The sequence below is a fragment of the Ursus arctos genome, unplaced genomic scaffold (genome assembly GCF_023065955.2).
Source record: "Ursus arctos isolate Adak ecotype North America unplaced genomic scaffold, UrsArc2.0 scaffold_15, whole genome shotgun sequence".
NCBI lineage: Eukaryota > Metazoa > Chordata > Mammalia > Carnivora > Ursidae > Ursus > Ursus arctos.
Genome location: NW_026622819.1, coordinates 55,619,850 through 55,646,015, shown reverse-complemented (window position 1 = coordinate 55,646,015; position 26,166 = coordinate 55,619,850). Strand labels below are relative to the sequence as shown.

General features: G+C 49.5%; 2 protein-coding genes and 1 long non-coding RNA gene across 21 annotated transcripts in view; 1 reads left to right on the top strand and 2 right to left on the bottom strand.

The window, feature by feature from the left end:
• WWC1 (WW and C2 domain containing 1) overlaps positions 1 to 328 on the bottom strand; it is a 164,394-nt gene extending 164,066 nt beyond the window's left edge. For both annotated transcript variants that reach the window (XM_057312301.1, XM_048224284.2), the window contains exon 1: positions 121 to 328. Coding sequence is in view for 1 of the 2 variants with exons in the window: in XM_048224284.2 (XP_048080241.2) it covers positions 121 to 152 (32 nt within the window). In the remaining variant the exon portion in view is untranslated. The remainder of the gene's footprint in view (positions 1 to 120) is intronic.
• Positions 329 to 485: 157 nt separating this feature from the next.
• The window catches only part of LOC113264063 (uncharacterized), a 101,500-nt gene continuing 75,819 nt past the window's right edge, over positions 486 to 26,166 (top strand). For all 7 annotated transcript variants that reach the window (XR_008959233.1, XR_007191155.2, XR_007191157.2 and 4 more), the window contains exons 1-3: positions 486 to 864; positions 7,070 to 7,202; positions 10,502 to 10,582. This is a non-coding gene — a long non-coding RNA (uncharacterized LOC113264063). The remainder of the gene's footprint in view (positions 865 to 7,069; positions 7,203 to 10,501; positions 10,583 to 26,166) is intronic.
• Positions 10,656 to 26,166, bottom strand: part of TENM2 (teneurin transmembrane protein 2) — a 523,183-nt gene continuing 507,672 nt past the window's right edge. For all 12 annotated transcript variants that reach the window (XM_044388563.3, XM_048224309.2, XM_048224310.2 and 9 more), the window contains 3 exons: positions 23,926 to 25,540; positions 13,462 to 13,592; positions 10,656 to 11,817 (listed from right to left, as the gene is read on the bottom strand). In XM_044388563.3, the coding sequence (XP_044244498.2) occupies positions 11,056 to 11,817; positions 13,462 to 13,592; positions 23,926 to 25,540 (2,508 nt within the window). In that variant the 3' untranslated portion in view covers positions 10,656 to 11,055. The remainder of the gene's footprint in view (positions 11,818 to 13,461; positions 13,593 to 23,925; positions 25,541 to 26,166) is intronic.

Genomic DNA, 26,166 nt, shown 5'->3' with positions numbered 1-26,166 from the left:
TGAGCGCAGGCAGATGATGGTTCGCCTCCAAGGCGGCTCCGCTCTGTAACCAGCGGCTTCCCTGGGGGACAACAATGAGGCAATAATAATGACGACCATGGCGGCTGGCCGAGCACTTACCCTGTTCCAGGTAGTGAGCTGGCACTTCCCATATTCAGTACTCATTCTAGCCTCAAAATGTAAGGAAGCCAGGATGCAGAGGCGGGCCTGCCTGACACGAAAATGCCTGCCGCGGCCTAGCTGGTGGACGTAAGTCGCGCCCTCCTCAGGAATGCAGAAGGGTCCAGTGGCACGTGGCATCTCGGTTCTAGATGAGTGTGAATGGTGAATGGTGTGACTGCTACTGCGAGGGCACGTGACTAAGAAACTCCTCCCTTCCTCAGGTGCGCGGGCTTAGCTCCAGCACCTCAGAAGAGAAACTCATTTCCAGTCAGCAGGTTAATAAGTAACATGGTTGCCCCTAGGAGGGCCAAGGGTCACCAGGGTGCTATCAGTGAGTGCCTCGGTTGGGCAGGGGGATTACTGAGGGAGCTGGGAGGCAAATCCTGTCTCGGCTTGGAACCACCGCGTGGACACGGCCCCGAGTGTGGAGCAGAGCCCTCCTGTCAGCAGGGAGGCCGGGCACTCCCCTTCGCCAGGTGGTGGGGAAGCTCTCCATCTGTGCGTCCTGGGGCTCGCATCACAAATGGGGCTTCTGAGCCGGAAAGCTGGCAAACAGGCCAGAGAGCCTTCTAGGAATGAATGAATGTGTTTTGTGAACTTCGAAGGGTCACGCACGAGTGACGCGCGCCAGAGGCTAGCATTTGGCCGTGACCAGGAGCTGATCCCCAGCCTCAGTCTTCAGCTTCACCTCTTGCACTAAAGGTGAGCTTGGCCGACTTCTTCCCATCTCAAGAACCGGGGCCTGGAATGTGGGCTGTGCGTTCGGGAGAGCGTGTGTTTGGTGCCTGGAGGGACGGAGCGTGTGTGCGTCTGCACGCTCAGACCTCTGTGTAGCCAACAGAGCCGGTCCGCCGTGTTGCCAAATCCAACAAGCAGGTGACGTTCGTTTGACCCCTCGCTGTGCCCTTCAACAGAGACGCTGGCCTGAACACACGTGCACACACTTCATCATGCTGCTGCCTCTACTTCCCCCGCCCTCCCATCATATAGCGCCTGAAAGCACCCCCTGCAAATCACGCCATGTGGCACCTCTCCTGAGAGGTGAGAGCAGGTGGGGGTGTCTTAGGTTGAGTTCCCCTGGGAACGAGTCTGGGCTGGAGATCTGCACGCAGGCTGTGTTTTGGAGAGTGAACCAGGAACACCTGGGAGGGAATGAGGTCCCAGGATTGGGCAGAGGCCCAAGTCGAGCCCTGATGGCCCAGCGAGGATGGCCTCGGCCAATCCCCTTTCCAGCTCTGGAGCTGGGATAACTCCTCATCGGGGCACGGGGCACGCAGCCAGCTTTGTACCCCTGTATCCACCGGACCCAGTGCTGGATGACCCTCCCCCCACCCCCAGGGCATGTAACCTACCAGACCCTCCCTTCAGAGAGGGCAGGGGTGCGGGTGTTTTGAAGTGTCCGCAGGCAGCATTCCAGGGGGTGGGGGTGGGGGAATGAATGCTTGGGTCCCCAACAGAGGGGTCTGTGCCCACTGCAGGGGGTGGTCCCCACTGTGCCCAAACAATACCATTGTGAGCTGGTTAAACACACCCTTAAAATTTGGAAGAGCGTAGAAAATGTTCTCTTGCTGCTTCTACCAGTTCTTATTAATTTTATAATGGTGCCAGGCCTGAGTTCCCGACCCTTGAATTTCAAAGTGCCCACATCCTTGAAGTCGACACAGAAAGCTTTTTTTCAAAATTGTGGTTGACACAATGTTATGTTAGTTTCTGATGTACAATGAGAAAGCTTTTAACCGGTGGCTCTCCTCTTTCTCCTCCTCTTCTCCCAACGCCCCTTTGACATTTTTTTCTCTTTTGTTACCCCCCCACCACAACCCCAGCCCAGTCTCCTGGAAGTGTACTGCTTTCCACGATGTAGATATCCCCACTATGGCTCATTTCAAGCCGCCAGGGTGATGTCACTAAACACAGGGCTGGGAAGAGACCCACACAGCACTTCTTGTGCTTCCCAAGTTCAGGCTGTGCGGAGCCTCGGGGAGAGGCAGGGTTTGAGGCCCCGAGGCAGTGGGGTGAGGTAAGGAAGGGCTGGCCTGCCTTCTCTCTGTTCTTAGGCGATCCTCCACGCTCCATTTCAGGGGCCGTGTGGCCAGCAGCGTAGGGGCAGGACGGGAAGGAGGAAGTAAAACCTGACCCTGTCGTCCCAGGTCCTAGTATCCTCCCCCAAGTGCAGGGGGACGGTGCTCTCATGTGCAAAGCTCGGACCCTCGTCCTGGTCACCCTCAGGTGGCTGCTCCTTGCTGCAGAGAGCCTGCAGCGCCTCTATCTCAGGAATGCTCAGTGTCTCCGCCTCCTTCTGAGCAAGGGCACCTCCTTGGGGACGTCTGGCGGGGGGTGGGGTGGGGGGAGGATCTGGGAGGGGTGGGGCAACACAATCAATGCTTTCCTCCAGATGGGGCTCATGAACTCAGCTCCTGAGTAACTCCTGGGTGGTGAGCCCAGAAGAAGAGGAGAATCAGGACAGAGCTTTAATCGAGTTCCAGAACCCCCGGCTTGGGGGGTGTCCCTTGGATGAACATAAGCGAGTACTGGTAAATGTCTCCTTAGGGAGAATTAGCCTGCCTAATGGGAGGGCAGAGGCTTCTCCTTTCCAAAGCCTGGGGGTCTGGGGTCAGGGAGGGAGGAGGGAGGAGGGACAATGAGCTAGCACAGCAGCTCTCAACTGAGGGCGATTTTCCCCCTCATAGGACTTTTGGCCATGTCTGGAGACGTTCTGGGTTGTCAGAGCTAGGCAGGGAGCCTCTACTGGCATCTAGTGGGTGGAAGCCAGGGCTGCTGCTAAACACCCCACATTGCCCAAGCCACATGCCAGCCTGCACCCCAGAGCCACCTGGCTCCAAATGTTACTGATGCCCGGACTGAGGAAGCCTGCACGTGAACAGAAGCTGGTCTGATGAGCAGAACGACCTCTCCTTACAGAACATGGTTGACACTGAGGGGAAGTCTTGCTCCCCATGCGTTGAAGGAGGAAGGGAGAAAGTGAAGAAGTGGGGGACATCTAGTCCCCTATAAACAGTTCGGCCCAGGGAAAGGTTCTCCAGGCTGGTGTTGGAAAGAGGCTTCCTGTCTTCTTAGGGGAAGGGGAAGGACCGTGGTAGGTGGGAAAGAACCTGGGTGGGAATCCGTGAGGGGCTGGTTGCCTTTTTGGCTATTTAGATGTAATCTCTATGTTCCCAGTGCACTACTTACACACACGTCCATGTCCTTCCTCCCAAATCCCCATCACGCACTGTGCAGTTCTTTCCCCAGCTATTGTTTGTTTGCTTGTGTTCCTCACTAGTTACTGAATGGCTGTGTTCTATTTATCCTTGTATCCCCAGCACCTGCATTGTCAGCCAAACACCCAAGATGTGTTGGTAGAATGGGTGGGTGTGTGATTTCAGTGTGATTTCAGTAGATATCGTAGCAGCAGCTCCCATGTTTTTGTCTAGACCGTTGTCTTCTTTGGGGAACCACCCTTTCCCTCTCTTCATGGCCCTGTTGGGACTGGGGCCCATTCAAGTTCTCCATGAGTTAGAGAGTCTCTCCGCCATTTCCATGGGTGCCACAGGGATGGTGGTGAGGGGTTGCCAACAATCGTCTTTCCCACATGTGGAGAAAGCCCCCCTGGGAATAAAGCCACACCGCAAGGGAAGCAGAACTAGAGGTGGAGAAAAGACATCTTTTGAGTCCTGGATCCAACCATGTCTGAAGCCAGCCTGTTTCTGAACTTTCCCAGTTTTTGCTTTGAGTTGGGGTTCTGTCACTTCGGCTCTCGTTTCCTGATTAATCTAGTGATGCCACCTGGGGCAGAGCCAGGCAGTGGTCATGGTCTCCACCGCCTGTAGCTCGTGTGGTTGACTTACAGACACCCGGCAGACAACTACTGGCCAGGGGCCCTGCCTTTGAATAAATTTCGCTGGTATTTCGCTACGATAGCAGGAAGATAAGGGGCTATGGGAGGAGTGGCCTGGGACTGCAACTAGTGGGCGGTAGACTGGGAACAGGAGGACTTCCAGGCACCTGGGAGGGGCCTGTTGTATTGTGTAGCCTCTGGCCACTTCAGCTTTCAAGCTCCTCATGGTCTCTCTGGGGGTGGCGAAGTTCAAATGCAATCAATTTGGGCAAAAGCGTTTATGAATGCATCAGCACAAGGAGATTGCTTTCACTGCCACTGGAATTGGTTCAGATGAAGGAGACCAGGGTGGGGAGCCATTGAAAGGACACAGAGAAGCAAGGGGGAGGGGAAGAGGGTGAAGGTGAAGGGGAAGCTTCATGCAGGTGGCCACCTCCATGGAACACTAAGGACGGTGGGGAGCAAGAGGAGATTTCGTTCTGTTCTCCCCAGGCCTGGGGACCCTGCAGCCTTGGCGAGGGCTGTGGAGCTGGCTTAGGTGTTAGGTGGTCATATCCTATCTCTATTACCCTCATAACTGAGAACCCAGATAAAGGACCCAAGCCAGGCATTCCCCTCCCCTTTCTGGCAGGATGGCCACTGGGAAAGTTGTCCCTGCAAGGTTGCAGGGCTCCTACCCTCCGGGCCTGCTAGCAGAGCAAGGCCCTTTTCCTTTATGCAGCTTATGTGGTAGGAGGATGGGGGGCGGGCCGTGGAAGCTTGGCTCCTTCACAGGTCAGGCTTCAGGACTGGGATGTGTGTGCAGCCAGTCTCAGGGCAGGGGGCCCACCTCACAGGCTGAGAATAATAGTCACCGGGGACCGGTCAGTAGCCATCCCACGTGCTAGGCACTAGGTTGAGTGTTGTTACAACAATCCTGCGAGATGGTATTACAGGGGAGGAAACAGTCTTGGGAAGTTAAGAGCCCAGGCTTAGCTAGAAAGGAGAGCAGCGGGATTTAAAGTAGAGTGTTTTTTTTTTTTTTTTTTGACTCTAAAGACCATGATTAAAAAATGTTCCGGTATTTTCCTTGAATAGTAGCTTACCGTTCAATACGCACTTGTTAAGTGCAAGGCACTGCTGAGTGCTTCGCATATAAAACAGCCTGGACCAGCCAGGCGCCTCTCTCCGAAGATTTAATGGGAAAGGCCGCCATCTAGTGGCCAAACTGCAAGCCCAGCATTTACTAGGAAGAAGTAACCGGGGAAGGTGGGGCTTTGGGAAACGGGTGAAGTCAGGGGGGAAGAGACCCCACCTGGCGCAGCCTTGCTTCTGAGGGGCTGCTGCACAGCCAGAGAGCCCGCTCTGGGCGTCAGAGGGGGTTCAGGCTGCCCAGCTGCCTCAGGATGGAAGGGGGGGGACTTGGGTGTGGTAGACCAGAACTATCCAGGAAAGTCCCAACTTGAGCCCCGCAGAGGATTCCGGAAGGTAAGACTCCGCTAGACTTCTCCTTAACCCCTTCTCAGGCGGTGTCGTGTCCTTTTACTAGAGTGAGGTGGGGAGCAGGGACATTGGTGTAGCTGAGGCTTTCCCTGCACAGCGGCCCCTGCATCCCGCCCTTGGTGTTCTGCCTTGTACATACGCTGCCCCCACCTCTGAGAGAGTTCTACAACCTCGTCCTTGTTTCTGGAATGGTGTCCTGAGGAGCTCTCCCTCTGTCCTCACCCTCTCACCCCAGTTCGGGCCCTCATCTGGGCTGGTACATTCCGGCGGTGGCGATCTCCCAGCCTCTGCTCTGTTGGCCCCCCTTCTTCTCCCCACCGTGCTAATCGCAGGATTTCCTAGTTGTGGAGGACCCCACGTAGGCCCCTCATGCCCTCCGGGAGAATGTCCAGTTTCCTGGCCTGATTTGCATTCCTGCTCGTTCTCTCCGACGTGCCCCGTCCCAGGCGTGCTTCTCCTGCTGGGCTTCCGGCCCCGGCTGCACATTCTCATCCCCTGGGGAGCTGCCAAGCCTACCGGTTCCCAGAACCCGGGACCTGGAGATCGCGGGTGTATTTAGAAAGCCCCCGGGTGGGTCTAATACGTAGCCGGGGGCTCACGTGTAGCCACTGTTCGGGCCTTGCCGAACGTCCCCCTCCCTCCTGCATGTAGCGCACACTTTCGTCTCAGGCCAGAGTGCCTTCTTCGGCTTTTCTCACTGGTATTCTCTCACCTGGGAAGGCTCAGCACAGACGCTCGTGGGGAGAACTTGCAGTCCTCTCCTCTGGGCTTCACATTTCCTGCATCACTTCTCCGTACCCTGGAGCCCTCTGTGTCCCATTGATCGGCTTGTCTCTCCTCACGCCTTAGACTGTGAGAGCTTGACCATCATGGCTTATCTTTGTATGCCCAGCTTCTGACAGTGCCAGGGACAAAACCGGACTTGGGGATGGAACGTTGACGGATGTCCCAGTGGGTGTCCTGCTCAGAGAGCCAGTCTTCATGTGGCTGAGACCTTCAGCCTTCCAAATGTCGACCTTTCTGAAGAGTCCTTGAGGCTGTGAGCCAGAGTCTCACACTGGGAGGACCTGTTCATGTTCCCTAGGCCTGGGAGAGGGGAGGTGGCTGCACGGAGGGGGATTTGAGGCGAGGGCCTCCTCCATCCTCCCACCCCTGCATAAAAATCTCTCCCATATGACGGATGGCTCAGTCCTCAATTTCCATGCTTAGAAAACCTGTGCTTGGAGCAAAGATTTAAAAATAATAAAAACCAACATTTCCCGAGGACTTAGCATATGTCTGCGATACATGCAATTTCCCATTTAATCATCATGGCAGCCTCGTGTTTACCTGTCCTCACGTATGGTGGAGGAAACGGAGGCTTTTGGACATTGAGTTACATACCGGAGACTGCTTGGGCTCACCAGTTCCCAGCCTCCTCCTCCTCTGAGGGTCATAGACAACATTTTCTGGTCTCTTTTGCAGTAGGTGGGCCCATGGATATAGGAGAGTGGACGACGGGGTGGGGGGGCTAGGCCTCTTCGTCAGGTTGTGGTCCATTATAAATAAAATAGTCACACACATGGTCTTGGATTTTTCTCCTTCAACCAGCTCAGTGGAGAGGATGTCAAAGATTCTGAAGACCCAGGAGACTGAGCCACAGGATGAAAGGAGGCTGGGGCTCTGAGTGACAGCATGAAGCAGAGCCATTCCCATCCCTGACCCACAGAGGACGGCTATATGAGTAAGAATTCAAGTTTTCTGTGTTAACTTGTGTTGGGTTTATCTCCTGCGGCAGCTCTTGCTATGTACCCTGCTTGATACACATAACCATCTCCAGCTCCCGTGTTTAGTGAGTGGTCCAGTTCGGGTTTGTTTCCAGGCAGGCTGACTTCAGAATACACTGCCTTTCCAGAACTCTGTAACAAGGTGCAAAAACCCTGGGAGAGGTCAGGCGTTCCGTCCTGTCATTCTAGGACTAGCTTGGGGAAAGGCAGGAAAGGATTTTTACCCAAGGCGCTCTCCCCCTCCCATGTTATGGGTTCGTGTGTGTGTGTGTGTGTGTGTGTGTGTGTATTGTGAGGGGTTTGACTGGGCTGGGTGTAGTAGGAAACTCATGAATAATTCAGAGATGGTTGTTACAGAAGAGGAGAGTTTCAGGTTCTAGTGCATTTCTGGCGACATGGGACTCCCTGTGTGCCACACTGTGGGCGCACCCCTCTGGGTCTACCTGCCACCTAAGAGTCTGGTTGGGGCAGAGGAGCTCTGGATTAAGCGAGCTCCCCACTGGCTTCTTGCTTGTGATGAACTCTGTTGTGTTTGGTCCCACTGGCTGCTTCTACCCAGGGAGACACAACACAGTGGTCAACCCCCTTGTAGCTCCCACCGAACCAGGATTCAGGCTGGCCCATGACCAGCTGGAGGCTATTCCGTGAGTGCGTATCCAAGTGGTCCTGACACCAAGGGCGTTAAACAAGGCAGGTGGCAGCTGGACCAGAGCACGGGGGGAACAGTCTCCTGCCTCCTGAAGGGAAGTGGACCAAACTCACTGTACTTGGCGAGGTGTTCGTATGTGCTTCTGAGAGGGACCTTGTCTGAAACATTTTTGTTCTCCTGTTTGCTTTACTAAATCATAGCTGGCTCTGTGACGCTAACAGGGCCCATGAGACCTGACACCCGCTGTAAAGCAGGCTAGGCTGGCCTCTCTCTCTCTATCCTCTTACCTGGGGAAGCAACCCCTGGCCTGGCTGCATGACTGGGAAGGTGCCAGTGGCTCGGAGTGCCGGAGGGGGTCTCCGTGGTGTGCTAACTAGACTTCCTGGGGAGCGTCTGAAATCAGCCACCGCTGGGCTTGAAGCTGATTCTACCGCTTACCAGCTCGGGGGTCCTTAGCCTCAGTCTCCTCGCATGCGGAGTGAACGCTCTGAGGAGCTCGTCCTTGCAATCTAGCCCCTCAATTTACTTCCACTTCCTGCTGTAGTCTTCCACCGCCTCGACCTCAGGCCAGTGGCCACCAGCCTTCTCTGTCGTCTCATGCAGACGACCATGTCAGCTCCCCCGCCTATTCTCCACGCTGCATCCAGAGCACTGGTTTATGAAATTAAAACAGGCTCCCTCTTTAATTAAAACAAAAACAAAAACAAAAAAAGAAGGGAAAGAATCCCCCAGTCTTTAATCTGTGCCTCTTCTGATTCCTGCCAACCTCTCCTGTGTTCCAGCCTGGCTTACTACCGGCCCTTTGCATATGCCGGCGCCCTGGGTCCGGCATGCATTCCTTTCTCTTCACCTGGTCAATGCTTACTTTCAGACCCCAGCAACGTCTGGGCCATTCTCAGTCTAGGTCACCTCTCCAGTTATGTGTTTCCATGGCTTTATACATCTTTTTTAAAAAAAATGTAAAATTGTCAGGTTTTTTTTAGATTCTTTATTTTCAACACCCTCTTGGCACTTAACACCCCTGCCATTTTCACTACTTAGTGTAACGCTTTGCTTATCTACATTCCTGAACTAGGTTTCAAGAGGTGAGGACCCACGTTGATGTCTACCCACCTCCTTTAACCCCAGAACTTAGCACAGGGCCTGGGATGTGACAAGCTCTCTGGATAATGCTGCTGCTGAATGAATGAAAGATGAGGGTTAAATGAAAATGTGTGCAGAGCACTTAGCACTGTTCTTGGCATTAGTTAGCATCAATAAATGCTAGCTATCGATGGTACTAATACTCAGTGGGCTTGAGAGGGAAAAAACTCGTCCAAATCATAAGTGTTCTCCTTACTTGGGTTGCCCCAAGTGTGCAAGTTTGGGGGTAGATTAATCTGGAGGAAAATACAGACATACACAGATACATGCACGCCTCCCAGCGTGGCGAGAGTGCTTGCCCTCATTTCCTGCCAGCACCTCCCAGAAGTAGAATGTGGCCTCAGGGAGAAGCCTGGCTGTGCCCTGAGGGCTGGACGGACCCATCCATGCACGGGTGGGGTGAGGCTCCTTGCCGCCCCCCCCAGCCCCGGTCCAGACTTTCCTCTCACCTCTGCTCCACGCAGAGAGGGCGCTGTGGGCACAGGCAGAGATCGCTCTAGCATGTGTAGCAGTTCGGGGAGCACTGAGCTGCCTCGAACGAAAGTCCGAAATACCAGCATCTCGGCAGCTCCCCTCTCCTGCGGCAGCCTCTGTCTACCTTTTCCTCACCTCAAAGCATTTCCACAGAAGACCAGTGTCCACAGGAGTTTTAGAGACTTTATTTATGTATAAACAATTTAAACACTTTGCCATAAATTATCTTTGCCTGTCCCTAGTCTTTGCTTAGCAGCAAATTAAAATTAATATAAAAACTCGATGAACAATTCATACATGTATATTACAAAAAAGTTCCTGTACCAAAGTTCTTATTAGACTTTTTTTTTTTGTTTTTTTTTTTTGTTTTTTGTTTTTTTTTTTTTTTTTTACGTTTTTATTTTCTCTCTTCGTGGTGACTGTCATGTGATTGTCTCAGTTTCTGGACCAAACAAACACACTAATAATTTTAAATCTGAAACAGTGATTGTGCCTTGAGGCTTATGTATGTACAGGGTGATCTGAAGTGGTGCCCGTTAGCAAAAGAGTGTCACAATGCCACGCCTCTACTGCCACTGATACCCACGAACTACGGAATCTAAACAGACTACACCCTGTAACTGCGCGTTACTGTCCACAATGGAATCTCCAAAGACGAAAGAGTATGAAATTAATCTGTAGTGCTTCTAGCCACCATTTTGAATTAAATCTTACACTCTGCGCTCAAATACCTTAGGTCAGGCCAGACTAAGTTGGGACCTGAGAGTTAAGTGCTGAACGGTATTATTTTGCTTTGCTTTTTGATATTAATTTCCTTTTTTTTGTGTGTTTTTAGTGTTTTTTTTTTTCTTTAAAAAGTATTTCCAGTGCTCACTCTTTCACTTTTATCCCCCCCTCCCCGGTTGCTACACACAAGTCACCCCCCAAAGTCGTGTTTTAAATGCACCTGTATTGGTTTAAACGAAAACGTCTGCGGTATTTGTCCGACAGGCAGTCTGACCCGGGCTCCTCAGCTGGTCTGTGACGCGGCCCTGCTGGATGTCTCTGCGTCGCTCACGTGTGATGAGTGAGGTAATAGAACGTGAGGCCTTCCCGTCTTCACGTCTTTGTTATTCGGTCGGTGTGTCTGTTTTGCTTTTTGTGGTTTTTTTTTTTTGTGTGTTTTTATTTTGTTGTGTTTTTCTGTTCTTTTGTTCCTTTTAGACATTTTGTGTCTTTGTTTTGTTTTGTTTTTGTTTTTCTGTGTAGACCCAGAACAAGTGGGCCATATTTTAGGGGAACTTGGGACATTTCGCGTGTTTGTTCATTCATTCGTTTGTTTTGTTCTCCTCAGAATTTTCAGCCAGGCTTTAGTCTACTTCAGGATGGGGGACTTCTCGCTTGGACAGTAGCAGTTGAACTCAAAAAATGTGAGCCGTCTTGCCACTTGGTACCCAAAGCAGCCCGGCCTCAGTGCCCCTGTTAGGTCTTCATCTCCTTAGGAGAGGAGATAACAGTTACTCCCGCCGAGCCATCCAGACAAGGAATGGCAGCAGGTTATTTTGTTACCTCTTTCCCATCTCATTCTGTCTTAAAAACTGGATGTTGCTGCTACTGTCTGCGAGCTCTGGGTACTGCTCTACGGGAAGCACGTAATACCCCTCGTACCCTTGCACGCGCCCCGTGCTCAGAAGCTGCTGCTTCTCACCCTCAGTCCACAGGCGGCTGCCCTCTCTCCCGTCCCTGGCTTTCTGCTGCTCCTTGGCCCAGGCGGTGCCCAGGGCCCTCTGTCTCGCCTGGTCCAGGACGCGGGCCTTCTCTTCGTCCAGGGTGTCGGGGGTGAGGCCGTAGCGGAGGCTGAGCAGCAGTGTGGAGTACTGGAATTCAATGTTGGTGAACCTTCGAGTCCTGCCGTTGACCAGCAGCGTGGGCTGCGACACGGTCACGTTCACCCCACTCTCCAGCACCTTGCGGCCGATCGTGGTGCCCAGCGTGACCAGGTCGCCGTCGGCCGAGCCGATCTTCACAAAGTAGTGCGTGTCCTTGCCCTCGATGCTGTAGTGCATCTTGTCCAGGTAGTAGGCGTTGTTCAGCACAGAGGCCACTTTGCGGCTGTCCTCGCTGGCGATGCTGGACACGCCGGTGGTCACTTGTCCTTCTTTGATGGCAAACATGATGCCTTTGCCGATGATGGGTGTGGTGGTGGCAAACCAGTGGCCTGCTTTCTCTCGGATGCTGGCATGGAGCTTTTTGGAGATGACCTGCCCTTCCAGAGCCATGAAGGCCTGATTGTGCCTCTCTGTTGTCTGCTGGACACCTGTAATGAGCTATGGGCAGAAGAAAACACAGAGGGCTGAGACGATGGTCCGGGCAGCTCTTTGCATGGGCCAAGAAACTCATTAAAATAGGGTCAGCAAGGGAAATGCTTGGGTTCCCTGCAAGAACTGATCTTCTGTCTGTAATGATGTGGGCTAATACAGTCCTATCTTTTGAAACGAGCCCAGGCTGGCTGGTTCCCAGTGCTCTGATGGTGTGCCCTGTCCGCCTTGTAGCTGTGACCCTGACTAAAGAGACGGTGCAGGGGTTCGCCACCTTGCTGACCTCTGTACCCAGGCCTACCACCTTACCACGCGTCTCCATTATTGGAGAAGAGAGAGTCACCGTGCTCTCGGATGGCTTGGCAGCTGTCTTGTGCACTTCAGACCCAGGAATATTCTGACCTGAAGGGCAGGGAGTTCCTCTGAGAAGCTATGAACTCTGCTGCTGTGACCTAGATTTTTTTCAAGGCCAATGCCCTGGGTATTCATTAACTTGCTTGGGTTAAGACCTTGCTACTCAAAGCATGGCTAGCAGCAGAGGAATCGCAGGGACCTGCCTTGTTAGAAAAGCAGAATCTCAGGGCCTCACTCCGGACCTACTGAGTCAGAAGCTGCATCGTAACAGGACACGCCCTTGGTGGTTTGTGTGCATACGCATGTTCCAGAAGTACCAGACTAAGCGGTTCTGGCACCGCGGGCCAGAGGGAATATCCCTGGGCTTTGAGTCCTTGGCTTTGAATCCTCGCCCCGGTTCTGCAGAGGGACGAAATCACCATTATCTCCTTGGCCTTGAGCTCCCTACTCACAAATTACAACTCATCTCAATTGGTGGTTGGGGGACAGACTGGGATAATGGAAGAGGCTGTGTTCGGGAGGTAACGGCACTTAGATAAATGAGAGAAATGATGGCTATTCATCCACTGAGTGCTCCCCACAGGGCAGAACTGAGAGAACGTTGTTCTCAATTACCCACCAGCTCCTCCTCATCTCTCTCTAGTTACACAGTGTGGGTGATTATTCAGAGCAGCTGAGACCTTTCCGACTTTTATGTTGCCGGGCACTGTCCTGTAACAGGGTTTATCTGAACACCGATGCCCACCCCTCCCGTCTGACCGTGCCAGAGGTCTCAGCAGCACCCAAACAGAAACTGACCACCTCTCGGTCATCGCTGAAAGACCCAAGCTCAAATTATGTTCTGAAAACTTAATCTGTATACATTTGGGCCATAAAACGCTGAGGTTTTATGTTGGGCATAAAAATGTTCCTTAATGGGATAGAAACTGCAAACCACAGTTATATTACATCCCATAAAAGCCAAAAGGGTTATGATCTTATAGGCAGTGCAGATGGTAGGTTGCTGCTAGATTTCTCTGTGCTGTTGTTAATCAAGGAGTGACTCAAGGGTATATACCGAACAGATAATGATACCACAATTAAGGTAATAATTGAGGTTGGGAAGAAATACGTGCTGTGCCAGACAGGTGACAGCACTGACATTTGCTTTCCTGGGAAGTCACAACGTTTCATGCACCTTTTTATACCCAGCTCCGATGTTTGCCTCCTCTACTGACATGCCCTTGGCTCCCGTGTGGGTCCGTTTGCAACAGGGAATGAGGACAATCGTTCGGATTCTTGGCAGGAACCTCCACTTACCTGTCCATTCTCACTGGCTTGACTCTCTGACAATTCATAGGGAGGAGGCACGAAATACATTTTGGCTCTTGGGAAGCCAGGAATTATGTTGCTAAGCTGAAATCCAAACATCACAAGCCAGCTTTTCACATCTACAGTGGAAACAAAAATAAAGATTTCTGAATCAGGACGGACGGAAAGCAGTTGAGGACCGTGGGGAGAGAACAAAACAAACTGGGTGGTTGGGTGTGGAGTCTGGCAAGGGAGGGAGGCGAGAGCTTGTGAGGGTCTCCTGGTCCAGACCCAGAGCCGCTTTACATGGGTCCTGGGAAGGATGTCCTTCCAAGCCTGGTCACTTGATAACCCCTGCAGTGATGGAGGGGGCCGGGGCCGGAGTAAGATCTAGTTTCGAACCCCCTTACTGTGCGACCTTGGGTAAGTTCCTGCCCCTTTCTAAGCTTCGGGTTCCTCAGATGTGAATTGGGATGATAACTGTACCAATGTCGTTGGGGTGTTGTGAGGGTGGAAGGAGAAATCCTTGTCACCGTGCCTGGCACATAGTTTGCTCAGTAAATAGGAACTCCTGCATTTGGCGAGTATCTGAGGGAGCATCTGCTATAGGCCAGTTGCTGTGTTTGGAGGCTGGAGGTACGATGATCAACTAGGTGGATAGAGGATGATTATTAACACTGTGCAGACATTGGCAGGGGTGGGGGACTGCACTGAGGCTGGCTCATTATGGAAAGGGGGTTCCAAAAGTATGCAGAAGGCACAAAGTCTTCTGGCTTCTGAGACCCTTTTCCCAGAGGCGCGCTCTTCAAGGAGAGGCCAGAGAGTGCTCTTGCGTGTTCAAAGTAAGACTTCCCTTCCCCTCCAGGGTCATGGCTGAGTCCCTTGCTTTGGGAATCATACTCTTGCCCCATAGGTCCTGCTCTCAGCGTAAGACTGCAGATCCCAGGCTGCCTTGCCTCCTTCCACAGCGATCAGTAGAGAGCCCTGGACACCCACCCCTTGCAGCACTCACAGCCTCACCCATGCCATCTACCAGCAGGAGTCCCCTTCTCAGACTCCTTGTCCCTATTTATAACGGGCACCCCAACGTCATGCCCTACGTCTCCCCACTTCTTTTCCTACCATTGCTGGGCCTGGAGATCCAAGTGCTCCTTGTTACAGTCATTACGGACCCCCAGGCCGCTCACCTGCATTTCTGGGTGCTTTTCTGCTTCACTGTCCTTCTCTCCACCTCTGTTTCTAAATTCATTCTTAGTGCTTCCTTTATACAAGCACTTGATCCTTCTAACACTCTGGCCTCTTCATTCCTTTGATGACGAGCTCTCACCCTTGTTCCTCCTCTGGACCCTGTCATCACCAATAATTCTGATCTCCCGTTATCTCAATTTCTTGCATATCACCCTCTGACCACCACCTGGACTCTTTCTAGTTTACTCCTTTTTGTAACCTGACACCCATGCTCCTTGATCCTCACCCCTTCTCCCTACGATCTTCAATCCATCTTAAGCTTCTTGTCCCTATTCCTCAACATCTTGGTCTCTTTTCTTATCTAGCACACATCCATGGCCAATCATTAGAATCATTCCTTCTATACTGTCAGATCCCGTGTCCCTTTCTCACTTTATCACACTTGCTTGGTGAAATCACAATTTCGGTTAAATCCATATATTTGCCTGTTCCTTATGTGTGCCCATGCCGCTGAATGTGACTGGAGAAATAAATGTAACTACACTGACTGGTGTCACTTTAAATTCCTGACCGTGAACCCCAGTTGTGCCTTCCTGCTGCCTGACAATGTTCCCTTCCTTCATCAGTCATTCTCCTGTTCTGCTGGGTGATGTTACATCTTCTCTCTCCTAAAACCATCAACATCTGCTTTCCTTTCTCACTAGAACAGCTGACCTTGTTTTATATTCTGAAAAAACCAAATGCAGCCAGAGGGGGATTCCCCTAAACTCTCATCACATTGACTGGCCTTCCAGCATCTGTATCCGTATTTCCTGCCTCCTTACTCCGGATGAGCTGCTGCAGTCAGCCCTCCGCATGGGCAGTAGGCAGCATCTTTTCTTGTGCACCCAAGGACATCACTCCAGCAACTCTCTCTCTCTCCCCCATGGCATCAAATTACTCCCTTTTTCAATGGAGCAACCCTATCAGCATACAAACATGCTACCAAATGTCCACGTTAAAAGAAATTTCTTTCTTGTCCCTTCTTCTCCCATTTGCTACCATCCATTTCTCTCACCCTCCTTGAAAAAAACCTCCTCAGGATTAAAATAATTCTCTGTACTCCTTGTCTCCCATTCTCCCTTGAATCAGGCTCTGTCCCTAACTGTTCCACCGAAGGAGCTCTTGCCAAGGTCATGAATGACCTCCATGTTGCTAAGTCTGATGTTAATCTGGGTCCTCATCTTATTTGACTTCTCAGAAGTACTTGACAAGTGGAATGCTCCCGACTTTCCTTTTTTCCTGGTTCTCTGGACAACACATTCACTTGTTTGTTCTTCTCCTACCTTGGTAGCCACTCCTTGTCCCTTTCTGGTTCCTCCTCGTCTGCCTCCTGATCTCTTTAATGTTGGAATGCCCTAGACCCAGTCTGTGAACTTCTCCACTCCACGTACTCTCACAAACATGCTGATCTGATCCATCCTTAGGGCCCTATATACCATCTACATACTGATGCTGACTCCAAAATTTCTATCTCCATCCTGGACCTCTCCTTGGACTCCAAACTACTTTATCTAATTACATTTCAAACTTTTGTCCAAAATTGGACTTCTGATCTTCCTCCCCAGACCTGTCCCATCCATAGACTTTTCCATCCCAGATGATGGCCAGTCCATCCTTCCAGCCACCATACTTGCCCCCTTTCTTTTCCTTTCTCTCTACATCCATCGATAAACACTTTACTTCTTTTTTTTTTAATTGAAGTAAAATTCACATAACATAAAATTCACCATTTTAACCATTTTAAAGTACACAATTCAGTGGCTTCTAGTACATTCACAATATTGTACAACCATCATTATTATTTAATTCCAGAACATTTTCATCACCCCCAAAAGAAGCCTTATACCTATTAGCAGTCATTCTGCATTCTCCTTTCTCCTCGGTCCCTGGTAACCAACAAACTGCTTTCTCTCTCTATGGATTTGCCTATTCTGAATATTTCTTACAAACACAGTCATACAATATGCAGCCTTCTGTGTCTGGTTTCTTTCACTAAGCATAATGTATTCAAGGCTCATCCATATTGTAGCACATATCAATAGAGTTCATTTCTTTTCAAGGTCAAATAATATTCCATTGTTTAGGTATATACATTTTGTTTATCCATTCATCAGTTAATGGGTATCTGGGTTGTTTTTATGTGTTTATTTTTTTTACTATTATGAATAATGCTGCTATGAATATTTGTGTACAGATATTTGTCTGAAAACCTGTTTTCAGTTCTCTTGCTTATATACATACCTAGATGTGAAATTGCTGGGTCATATGGTTAAATCCTTTACTTTTACTTTTAAAATAGATCAAGAATCTTTGTCCTCTTATCACTTTACCACCTTGATCCTGGCCCATCATCCCTCACCTGAACTTCTTTTTTTTTTTTTTTTTAAATGATTTTTTATTATATTATGTTAGTCACTATACAGTACATCCCCGGTTTCCGATGTAAGGCTCGATGATTCATTAGTTGTGTATAACACCCAGTGCACCATGCAAAACGTGCCCTCCTTACTACCCATCACCGGTCTATCCCATTCCCCCACCCCCCTCCCCTCTGAAGTCCTCAGTTTGTTTCTCATAGTCCATAGTCTCTCATGTTTCATTCCCCCTTCTGATTACCCCCCCCTTCTTTATCCCTTTCTTCCCCTACCGATCATCCTAGTTCTTATGTTCCATAGATGAGAGAAATCATATGATAGTTGTCTTTCTCTGCTTGACTTATTTCACTTAGCATTATCTCCTCCAGTGCCGTCCATGTTGTAGCAAATGTTGAGAACTCGTTCTTTCTGATAGCTGAGTAATATTCCATTGTATATATGGACCACAACTTCTTTTTTTTTTTTTTTTTTTTTTTTTTGGACCACAACTTCTTAATCCAGTCATCTGTTGAAGGGCATCTCGGCTCCTTCCACAATTTAGCTATTGTGGACATTGCTGCTATGAACATTGGGGTGCATATGGCCCTTCTCTTCACTATGTCTGTATCTTTGGGGTAAATACCCAGTAGTGCAATGGCTGGATCATAGGGTAGCTCAATTTTTAACTTTTTAAGGGACCTCCACACTGTTTTCCAGAGTGGCTGTACCAACTTGCATTCCCACCAACAATGTAGGAGGGATCCCCTTTCTCCACATCCTCTCCAACAATTGTTGTTTCTTGCCTTGTCTATTTTTGCCATTCTAACTGGCGTAAGGTGGTATCTCAGTCTCACCTGAACTTCTAACTGGCTCCCTGCTTTCACCTTTCTTCCCCTCATATCTTATCAGCACAGCAGCCAGAATGAGCCTTTAAACTTGGAGCAGACCATGCCATTCCTCTGCTCGGAACACCCAGGGAATCCCCATTTTTCTCAGTGAAGAAGCCAAAGTCTTCCTACTGGTCTGTAAGGACACTCGTCTGTTACCTGTCTGACCTCATGTTCTCCTGCTCTCTCCCTTGCTCACACAGCTCCAGCCTTGATGCTATTTCTTGAACACGCCAGGCACACACTCATCTGGGGGTCTTTGCACTGACAAGCTCCTCTGCCCAGAGTGTACTTGCCTAGAAGTATTTTTTGGCTCTCTCACTCCTTTCAAGTCTTGTTCAAATGTTGCCTCTTGAATAAGGCAAACCCAACCACCACATTTAAACTACCCCCCCTTCTCCACCTCCATCCCAAGTCCCCTCATTCTGTTCATCCTCCACCCCCTGCCCCCAAAGTGATCACATTCTAACATGCTGTATCGTTGGTGTATTTATGGTTTACTGTCTGTCTCCCTCACTGGGAACGCGAGTTCCATTAGGGCAGGGAGTTAAAAATTTTGTTTTATCCACTGATGTCCTCCCAGGTCCTATGATATTGGCTGACACAGAATAAGTGCTTGATAGCGTACATGGAACGAATGAATGAAAGAACACTGAATATATGTGGCAAAAGCTACCGTGAGTAGTGTAAATGTGACAGAGGAACTAACGGTTCCTTGAGAGCATGCTTCTGAAGAGGTTAAGTAAGGTATAACTACCTCCTGCCCTGGGACTGCTGTGAGGAGTTTAATGTTGACTTTGCTACAAAACACACAGGCATAAAAGAACCTTCTGATGAGAGGGAATCTGGGATCCACAGTCCATCCATCGTCCTTGGCCACAGACTAGTTCTTCCAATAACTTGGGCTATCACTAATAGTAGTTACCATGGAAGAGTCATTGAAGAATACAGGTTTGCAATTGCCTTGTGTCTGCATCCAGCAGAGAGGATCCTGGCTCTAATCCAGCAATGATCATACGTTCACAGAGCACCTGTTCTGTGCAAGGTCGGTGCTGGCGGCTGTGGAGGATGGATCTCCCCACTTTGGATATTCATGGTCGCTCATCACAGCTGTTTTGCCGTACCCAGGTATCACCTGCAGTAGTACTGACTTACTGATTGAAAAGATAAAATTTGCCTGTTCCACTTAAGTCCATTTTAAAAAATGGACTTTAAAAACTTTTAAAAACTTCATGTTCCTACCATAAATGGGAAAGCAAACTCACTTGATGCAAACAGAAAGTAACTGTAAAATTAAAGAAAACAAAGCAATGCAATTAAATTAGAGCATGATTTTTGTTACCTGCTACTGAGGGAGTCTCAGACCTACTCTCTTTGTTAAAAGGGGAGATTGGAAGTGTTAATGAGGTGTGAAGTACATACCAGCATTAGGTGGAGACTTTCTCCTCAGCTGAATTGGAAGAATAAAAAGAGCACTAAAGAGGCAAACTTTCCCCATCTGTGTTTCCATGTTATTTAATACCTCATCTGTATACTGTATACAGTCATCCCATCTTTCATCAGGGATATGGAGGATATGTGGGGAATGCCACGAAAGGCAAGAGAAGTCTTGCCCTCCAGGACTCTCCCCATCCTGATCTCTTTGCTGCCAGGACCCCTCACTAGTACTCAGGAGGTGATGTTGAGAACCCCCTGCCTTTGAGACTGGACATTTTAATGGCTGCCCCATGAAGGACGATAGCGCATGCCATTTACTTTCTTTTCTTTTCCTTAAAGTTTCTAACATGGCTTAGTTTCTAAGTCTAAACCTATTCGGAAACGTTTATTCAAGTTGCTCATCTCCTCCATTCTGCAGAAAGCACTTCTGGCACCACACAAATACCCCTCTTCCTTTTTGAGGTAATTAGTGTTATCTGGTGACAGGCTCCCTACACGTTCTGTAGAGAGGGAGCCTTTGGGGCAGGAGCTGACGAGGCGGCCCCTCCTAATAGCTCATTACTGTTCGCCTCTCATGTTCTTCAGGGCATGTGATGATGTTGTGGCCGCCGAGCATACTCTCCGTCTCCAAAAACGCTGTCAGAACAGCATCTTAGGTGTTAAGTGTAGATCTGAGAAGAGGGTTAATGTGAGAAGGAGGTTGTGCCTTCCTCCGCACTTAGGGAAATTCAACTCCGTAAAATCCCACATGCTCACATGTGCCTGGAGTTTGTAAACCCAAAGACCCGCCAGGGAGAAGGGGTGAGGAGAAAATACAAGTCATTGCCGATGATTTCTAGGACGTTCGCTTAACTCATGCCCATTCAAGATGAGCTGCCCCCTGGAGAGAGGATCCTAGCAGAGAACACCAAATCATTCTCTGCTGTTTCAGTGTTGGCTAATCTGTAGCCACATTTGTCTGGGGTGTCAGGTTTGCCAAAGCAGGGCCACTTAGGCCAGAATTTGGGTCTGTTTCAGGGTGGATCTGGAGACCCCTCCCCACGTTCCTCAGAAAACTACGCAGAGGTGGTATCTCCGCTCTTCATCTGGGGACTCCACCTGTCCAAGTCCATGGCTGCTTATAAGTAACAAAATGCATCCCTACCATTTATTAGCCTTAGCTCTGTGCTAGGCACCTTACACGGCAGGCCTCATTTACTTTTCACAGCCCCAAGGGGTCAGCGCTATGATTACCACCATTTTGCTGAGGAAGAAATGAGGCCTCAGAAAGTCTGAGATATCACCCAAGTGACACAGTGGTTAGCAAGGCCAACAACGGGGTCTTGAGACGTACTCAGGTTCTTACAGGAGGACGAATGGGCCTGAATTACAGGCCAGGCTGGGGGCTGGGAATGGGCCCCCCATTTGTCTGGAACTGAGGAGTTTCCTGTGATGCCAGACTGGAAAAGACTGAGGCCCTGGAGGTAGTTGGGGGAGGGCGTCTGCCTCCCAGTCTGTTTTTTTACATCCTTTCCTCTGATATCTGGTTATCACAGATGTATCAGTCATCAATATATTACCTTAAAAAAATACTGGTTGGGCAGGGTGCTTCTTTGGAGGCTATGAGCGGGAAAGGAAGCACTTCTGGCCCTCCTTCACCCCCTCCTGGTGGCTACGCCTCTGCTGCAGCCCCGGGGCCTCCGAACTCATGGGCACTCTAGGCTGGTCTCCGTTGTGCTTGCATTCTCAGGAGGAAGCAGAAGCTCCTCCAGCCTCAGCGGCTGCCTCTTGCATTCAGACAGCTCTGTTTCCAAAACATCAATGATTTTTTTTTTTTTTGAGCACCAACCAGAGAAGGTTCTGTTCTCTGCGTTCCTCCCGACTACATCTTAATTACTTCTTCTGCTTAAATTGTGAGCAGCAAGTTCAACCACTGTGCTCGTCTCCTAAGTGGCAAATTAAGACTCATTTAGACGGGTTTACAGATTAGCCAACACTGAAACAGCAGAGAATGATTTGGTGTTCTCCGCTAGGATCCTCTCTCCAGGGGGCAGCTCATCTTGAATGGGCAGCAGGTGTGGGCTTGTGCCTGGTCTGACGCTCCGCTCTGCCTGGGCCCTCCTTTCCCCAGCTTTGACTGCTCCCGTCAGCTCTATGCACGTGCTTCTCTAACACTACTACCTTTTATTTTAGACTCTTTCGAATGGTTTCTGGATTCAATTTTGTTGGACTTAGTTCAACCTGATTTGATTCCCATTTATTGAGTCTCCGTGAAGTGCTAGAATGAGGAAAGTCATATTGCTGTTCAGAATATTCTGATAATTTTTTTTCCTTTGCAGGAGAACTAGGGAAGTAGCTGAGGGGTCAGTGAGTTTGACTGCTCTGTGAATGATTTTGTGTGGACCTTGGCAGCTCTTGTGTCCATTCAGCCCACACTGAGGGCTTTCTTTTTATTTGACTCTGGCTGACTCATCCCTAAGTTATCCAATGCCAAGCTATGTTTTGGGAAGCACATTCTGGAGGGCGAGGGAATTCTCCCAAGGCTAAGATAGTCATGGTCTGCCTTCCCATTCACACTGGTTCCTGTGTCGAGAACACTCTTCCTCTCCCTTCCCCACTTCATAAAGGTCTCTGCTGAAATGCCACCTCCTCAGAAAGTCCTCTGTGAGCACCCTAAATATAGGAGATGCTTCCCATCACTCCCTGTCTAACCCCTTATCCTATTTTATTTGTATAGCACTTATTGTCACCTGAAACTCTGTACGCACATATGTGTGCGTATGTTTTCCTGAGAGGTCCTTTAATTTGAAAGTGCAGTGAACTGAGGGATAACAGTCATGCTGAGCCATGGGGAAGAGAGAGCATGGCAGAGTACCATGGCAGGGCCTCTCAATGAGGTGCGGTGGGGAGAACAGGAGGGAACTAGCTTGGTCAGAGCTCTTGGGCTCAAAAGGTACTAGCTGCTTCTGTTGTAGGGGGATGCTGGGTTCAGCTTCAAAGGCTCTGGAATGTGATGATGAGATACGGCATGGTCCCAATTGATCTTTAAGGTCATCCTTCTGTAGCATGGGACATCGAGGGCAGCCCTGTGGTCGGCTAGCTGCTGCTTCCTTTCTTGAGGGTGGACAAGTGACACCTGGTCACCTGAGGGTAGGGACCCTTTGGGTTTGCTGTCTCCTTGGCTCATGGCCAAGGGATGTGAGTTTTCTGGAACTTAGGGGCCTTGGAGTTGGGGTCCGTACTGTTGCTCCTCTACGATGCATGGACAGGGAGGATGACTTTAACTTCCTTGCTGAATGTTGGTCTCTGCATCCATCCATCCATCCATCCATCCATCCATTCATCCTGATTTCCTTATTTCCCGAGGATAAGAACTTTATCTTGCTGTCCACTGCATCTCCGATACTTAGTATATGTTAGATATTATAAAAATATTTGTCGAATGGGTGAATGAATGGATAGAGATGGAGATATGTGGATGAGGAGATGGGTCTTAGTCTATGCTAGATATTATGAAAATATTTGTTGAATGGGTTAATGGATGGATAGATGGATGGAGATACATGGAAGAGATAAGAGATAGGGAACCTTATTTTACCAATTTCTCACTTATCATGAGGCAGTAGATTATTTGCCCTCCTTGGCCCTTCTCCAAGCTTCCTATGTCCTTTTGACTCATAGTCTTTCTTTAGCCTTGAGCTCATTTCTGCCAACCAAGATCCCCTTCAATATTCAAGCCCAGTTTGACATGGGACCCTTCTGTACTATGTCACAGTTTTCAAACTTGAAGTCATCTACACACATATATACACAGCCCCCTTTGAGAGAAGGGTGTTTGTCTTGTTCATCATTTCTATCCCCAGAATCTAATATAATGCCACTCTATAAATGCTTATTGAACAAATAACTGAACAGACACCTATATGGTAGCACAAACCTAATTCTTCTTTGCATTAGCATTGGCTGTTTGTATCTTGCTAGCCTGCTTTGAGGCCAGGAACTGGGTCTTAGTCATCTCTTACCTATGCTAACTCAGTCCTTCATTTGTAATGATAATGGTAAGAGCAGGAGCAGATACTCTTCTGTGAGCACCCACTGTCTGAGTGCTAGGCACTAAACTTTACCTGCATACGTTCATTTACGTCTCACAATCACTCTGTGGGGTGGTTTTATAGTACTTTTTCACAGAGAAGGAAACTACAGCTCAGAGAGATTAGAAACCTAGCCCAAAGTCCTTTGGCTTATAAGTAGAAGTGAGAGAGTCTGAACCAGGCATTTCTGACACCAGAGTCCCATTATTTCCCCCTCCATAAGGCTGTTTTCCTCTCTCGGGGTAGGAAGTGCTCTTATAAAAGTTATTTCAACTAAATGGACTTGAAAATGGTTAGGACATCTTCAAATAGGTCTGAAGACTGCTCTGTGCTGCTGTCACTTGACTGTTCTAGGTACCGCACAGACCAGTGTTTATAGGTCTCCAGGATTCTCCTATCATCAGAAGTAAGACCTTGTTTCGAAGTTCCCAACAGTCTGCCAGGACAACCACCCCCCGGGGAGCCACTGCCCAACTGAGACGGTAGAGTCCTCACCTGTCACATAGTTCTTCAAATCCAGCTCATTGCTAAGAGGATTGTTGCTCTTGAACATATACAGGTTAAAGGGGGCTGGCTCCTTGCCCACGTTTTTCCACATGGTATAGTCTGGAGAGGTCCATCGTCCTGCCAGCACATCATAATCGCGCTGAGTGAAGTGGACCAGCTTGGTCAGGGGATCATAGAGTCCACCATGGAAGCCAATAACCATCTGGAAGTCAGGGTTGGAGTCATAATAAATCTCCCCATAGGCCGTATACTGCAGTTGTTTGATCATGAGACCGTTGATGCTGAACACAGCCAGAGGAGTGCCTGTGTTATCTGAGGCGACATAGTACTCCTCCCCACTGCTGCTCTCCATGGCAAAGAGGTGACCCTGGAGGTCATAGTAGAGTGAGGTTATCTCTGAGTTGGAATGATTATAGACATGGGTGATGCGGGTCGGGTTGTGGAGGTCAGAGTAGAAATATTGCAGGTGGTGGCCCAGGTTGGTCTTGTAGGAAGCCCGCCGCCCTACACCATCGTAGCGGTACTGGACACTCCACCCACTGGCCTTGTTGTAGGCTCTTGTTAGGAGGCCCTTGGAGTTATATTCAAAGATGTCAGCCCCTCGCTGGCACAGATAGCCGTCGTCATCAATTTTGTACTGCACATCGCCGAGTCTGGTTATCCGATCCCGGAGATCGTAGCGCAAGGGCATAAGGCGTACGCTATTCCCCGGATTCAGTAAATGCAGGTTCCCATTGAGGTCGTAGCTGTAGCGCCAGGTTGGGCGGTCATTGACAGCCACACTCTGGAGCTGCCCATCCCCATCGTAGTCATAGGTGTACTTAGTGGTGTTAGCATAAGGCCCCAGTTTTAGCTCCCTTTTAATCACCCTTCCCATACTGTCATATTGCACTGTCATCCAGTACATGAGGGACCGAAACATCTCGTACTGGACTTCCTTGATCCGCCCGTGGGTGTCAAAGTGTTTGCTGAGGGTCATTACAGCAGTGGTGATGATCTGGTTGATGTCGTAATAGATGACTCCAAACTTGCCAAAATGCTCCACCTTGCCAGAAATCTCATCGTAGCGGTAGAGATCAACGGGAAGGGGGGTCTCACTTATGACGGGCTTGATGCTTGCAATCCGGAAGCTGTTGTCATGATAGGTGTAGTCGAACCTGGCATTGACCATGCCTTCCTCGGAGAACCTGTAGATCTGCTTGTCCACAAGTGGGCCAATCTTCCGGTACCTGATTGTGCAGGAGAAACCCCCACTTTGGAGACTGACCATTTTTAAAACGCCGGTGGTCTCATCATATCCAAAAGTGACAGCAGTACTGTCATAGACAATCTCTGATAGCTTGGAGAGTTTCCCATACTTGTAGAATACCTGGCGCCCAGTGCCCAAAAAGGACGTCTTGAGGATGCGGCCGTCATCACTGTAGTCAAAAATGACCGAAGCGTTGCTTTCAGGAGGGTTATAAATGTTGCGGATGTAGCCAATGGATGTATGGGTGGACATGCTGTGCCGGGCAACACTGGGCATGGTGACGGCGTGGAGACGGTCAGAGGAGTCATACTCAAATATGTACTGACGCTGACTCTGAAGCAGGAGGACCACAGACTGGAGGAAGGAAAGGGGGAAGGAACGCATGAGCTGGCTCTTCAAGACCAAGTACTCAAATGCACAGAATCTATTCCATTTTCCAAAATGGCAATTCAAAAGCCAAGAAGGATGGGGAAATTTAGACCAGAGATTATGAGTAGATTGATTTCACTGGGCATGCTAATTCTGATGGATTATGGTGGCTACCTGGACCAGTGCTTCCTGAACTTTAGTGTGTGTGTGTGTGTGTGTGTGTGTGTGTGTGTGTGAAATACCCAGGGATCTTGTTAAAAGGCAGATTCTGATTTAGTAGTTTGGTGGGAGGATGAGGGGGAAGGTGGCCTGAGAATCTGCTTTTGTAACAAGCACCCAGGTGATCCTGATGTTGCTTGGACCATACTTTGAGAGGGCTTGAAGGACTGAGGTGAGAAGCACTGAGTTTGCCTCTAGAGCTTGATAACAAGAAATCCTAAGATTGTTTAGAAATGATTGCCACTGGCCCAGCAGGGGACACCCATGCTATGTTTTGGCCACCCCTGATTACATCTAAAAAGAAAGCATATCTTCCATTTAGAAACTACTGAAAAGATTAAATAACCCAGAATCATCAATTTTGGGGGGATAAAAATGGCCTCAAACTTGGG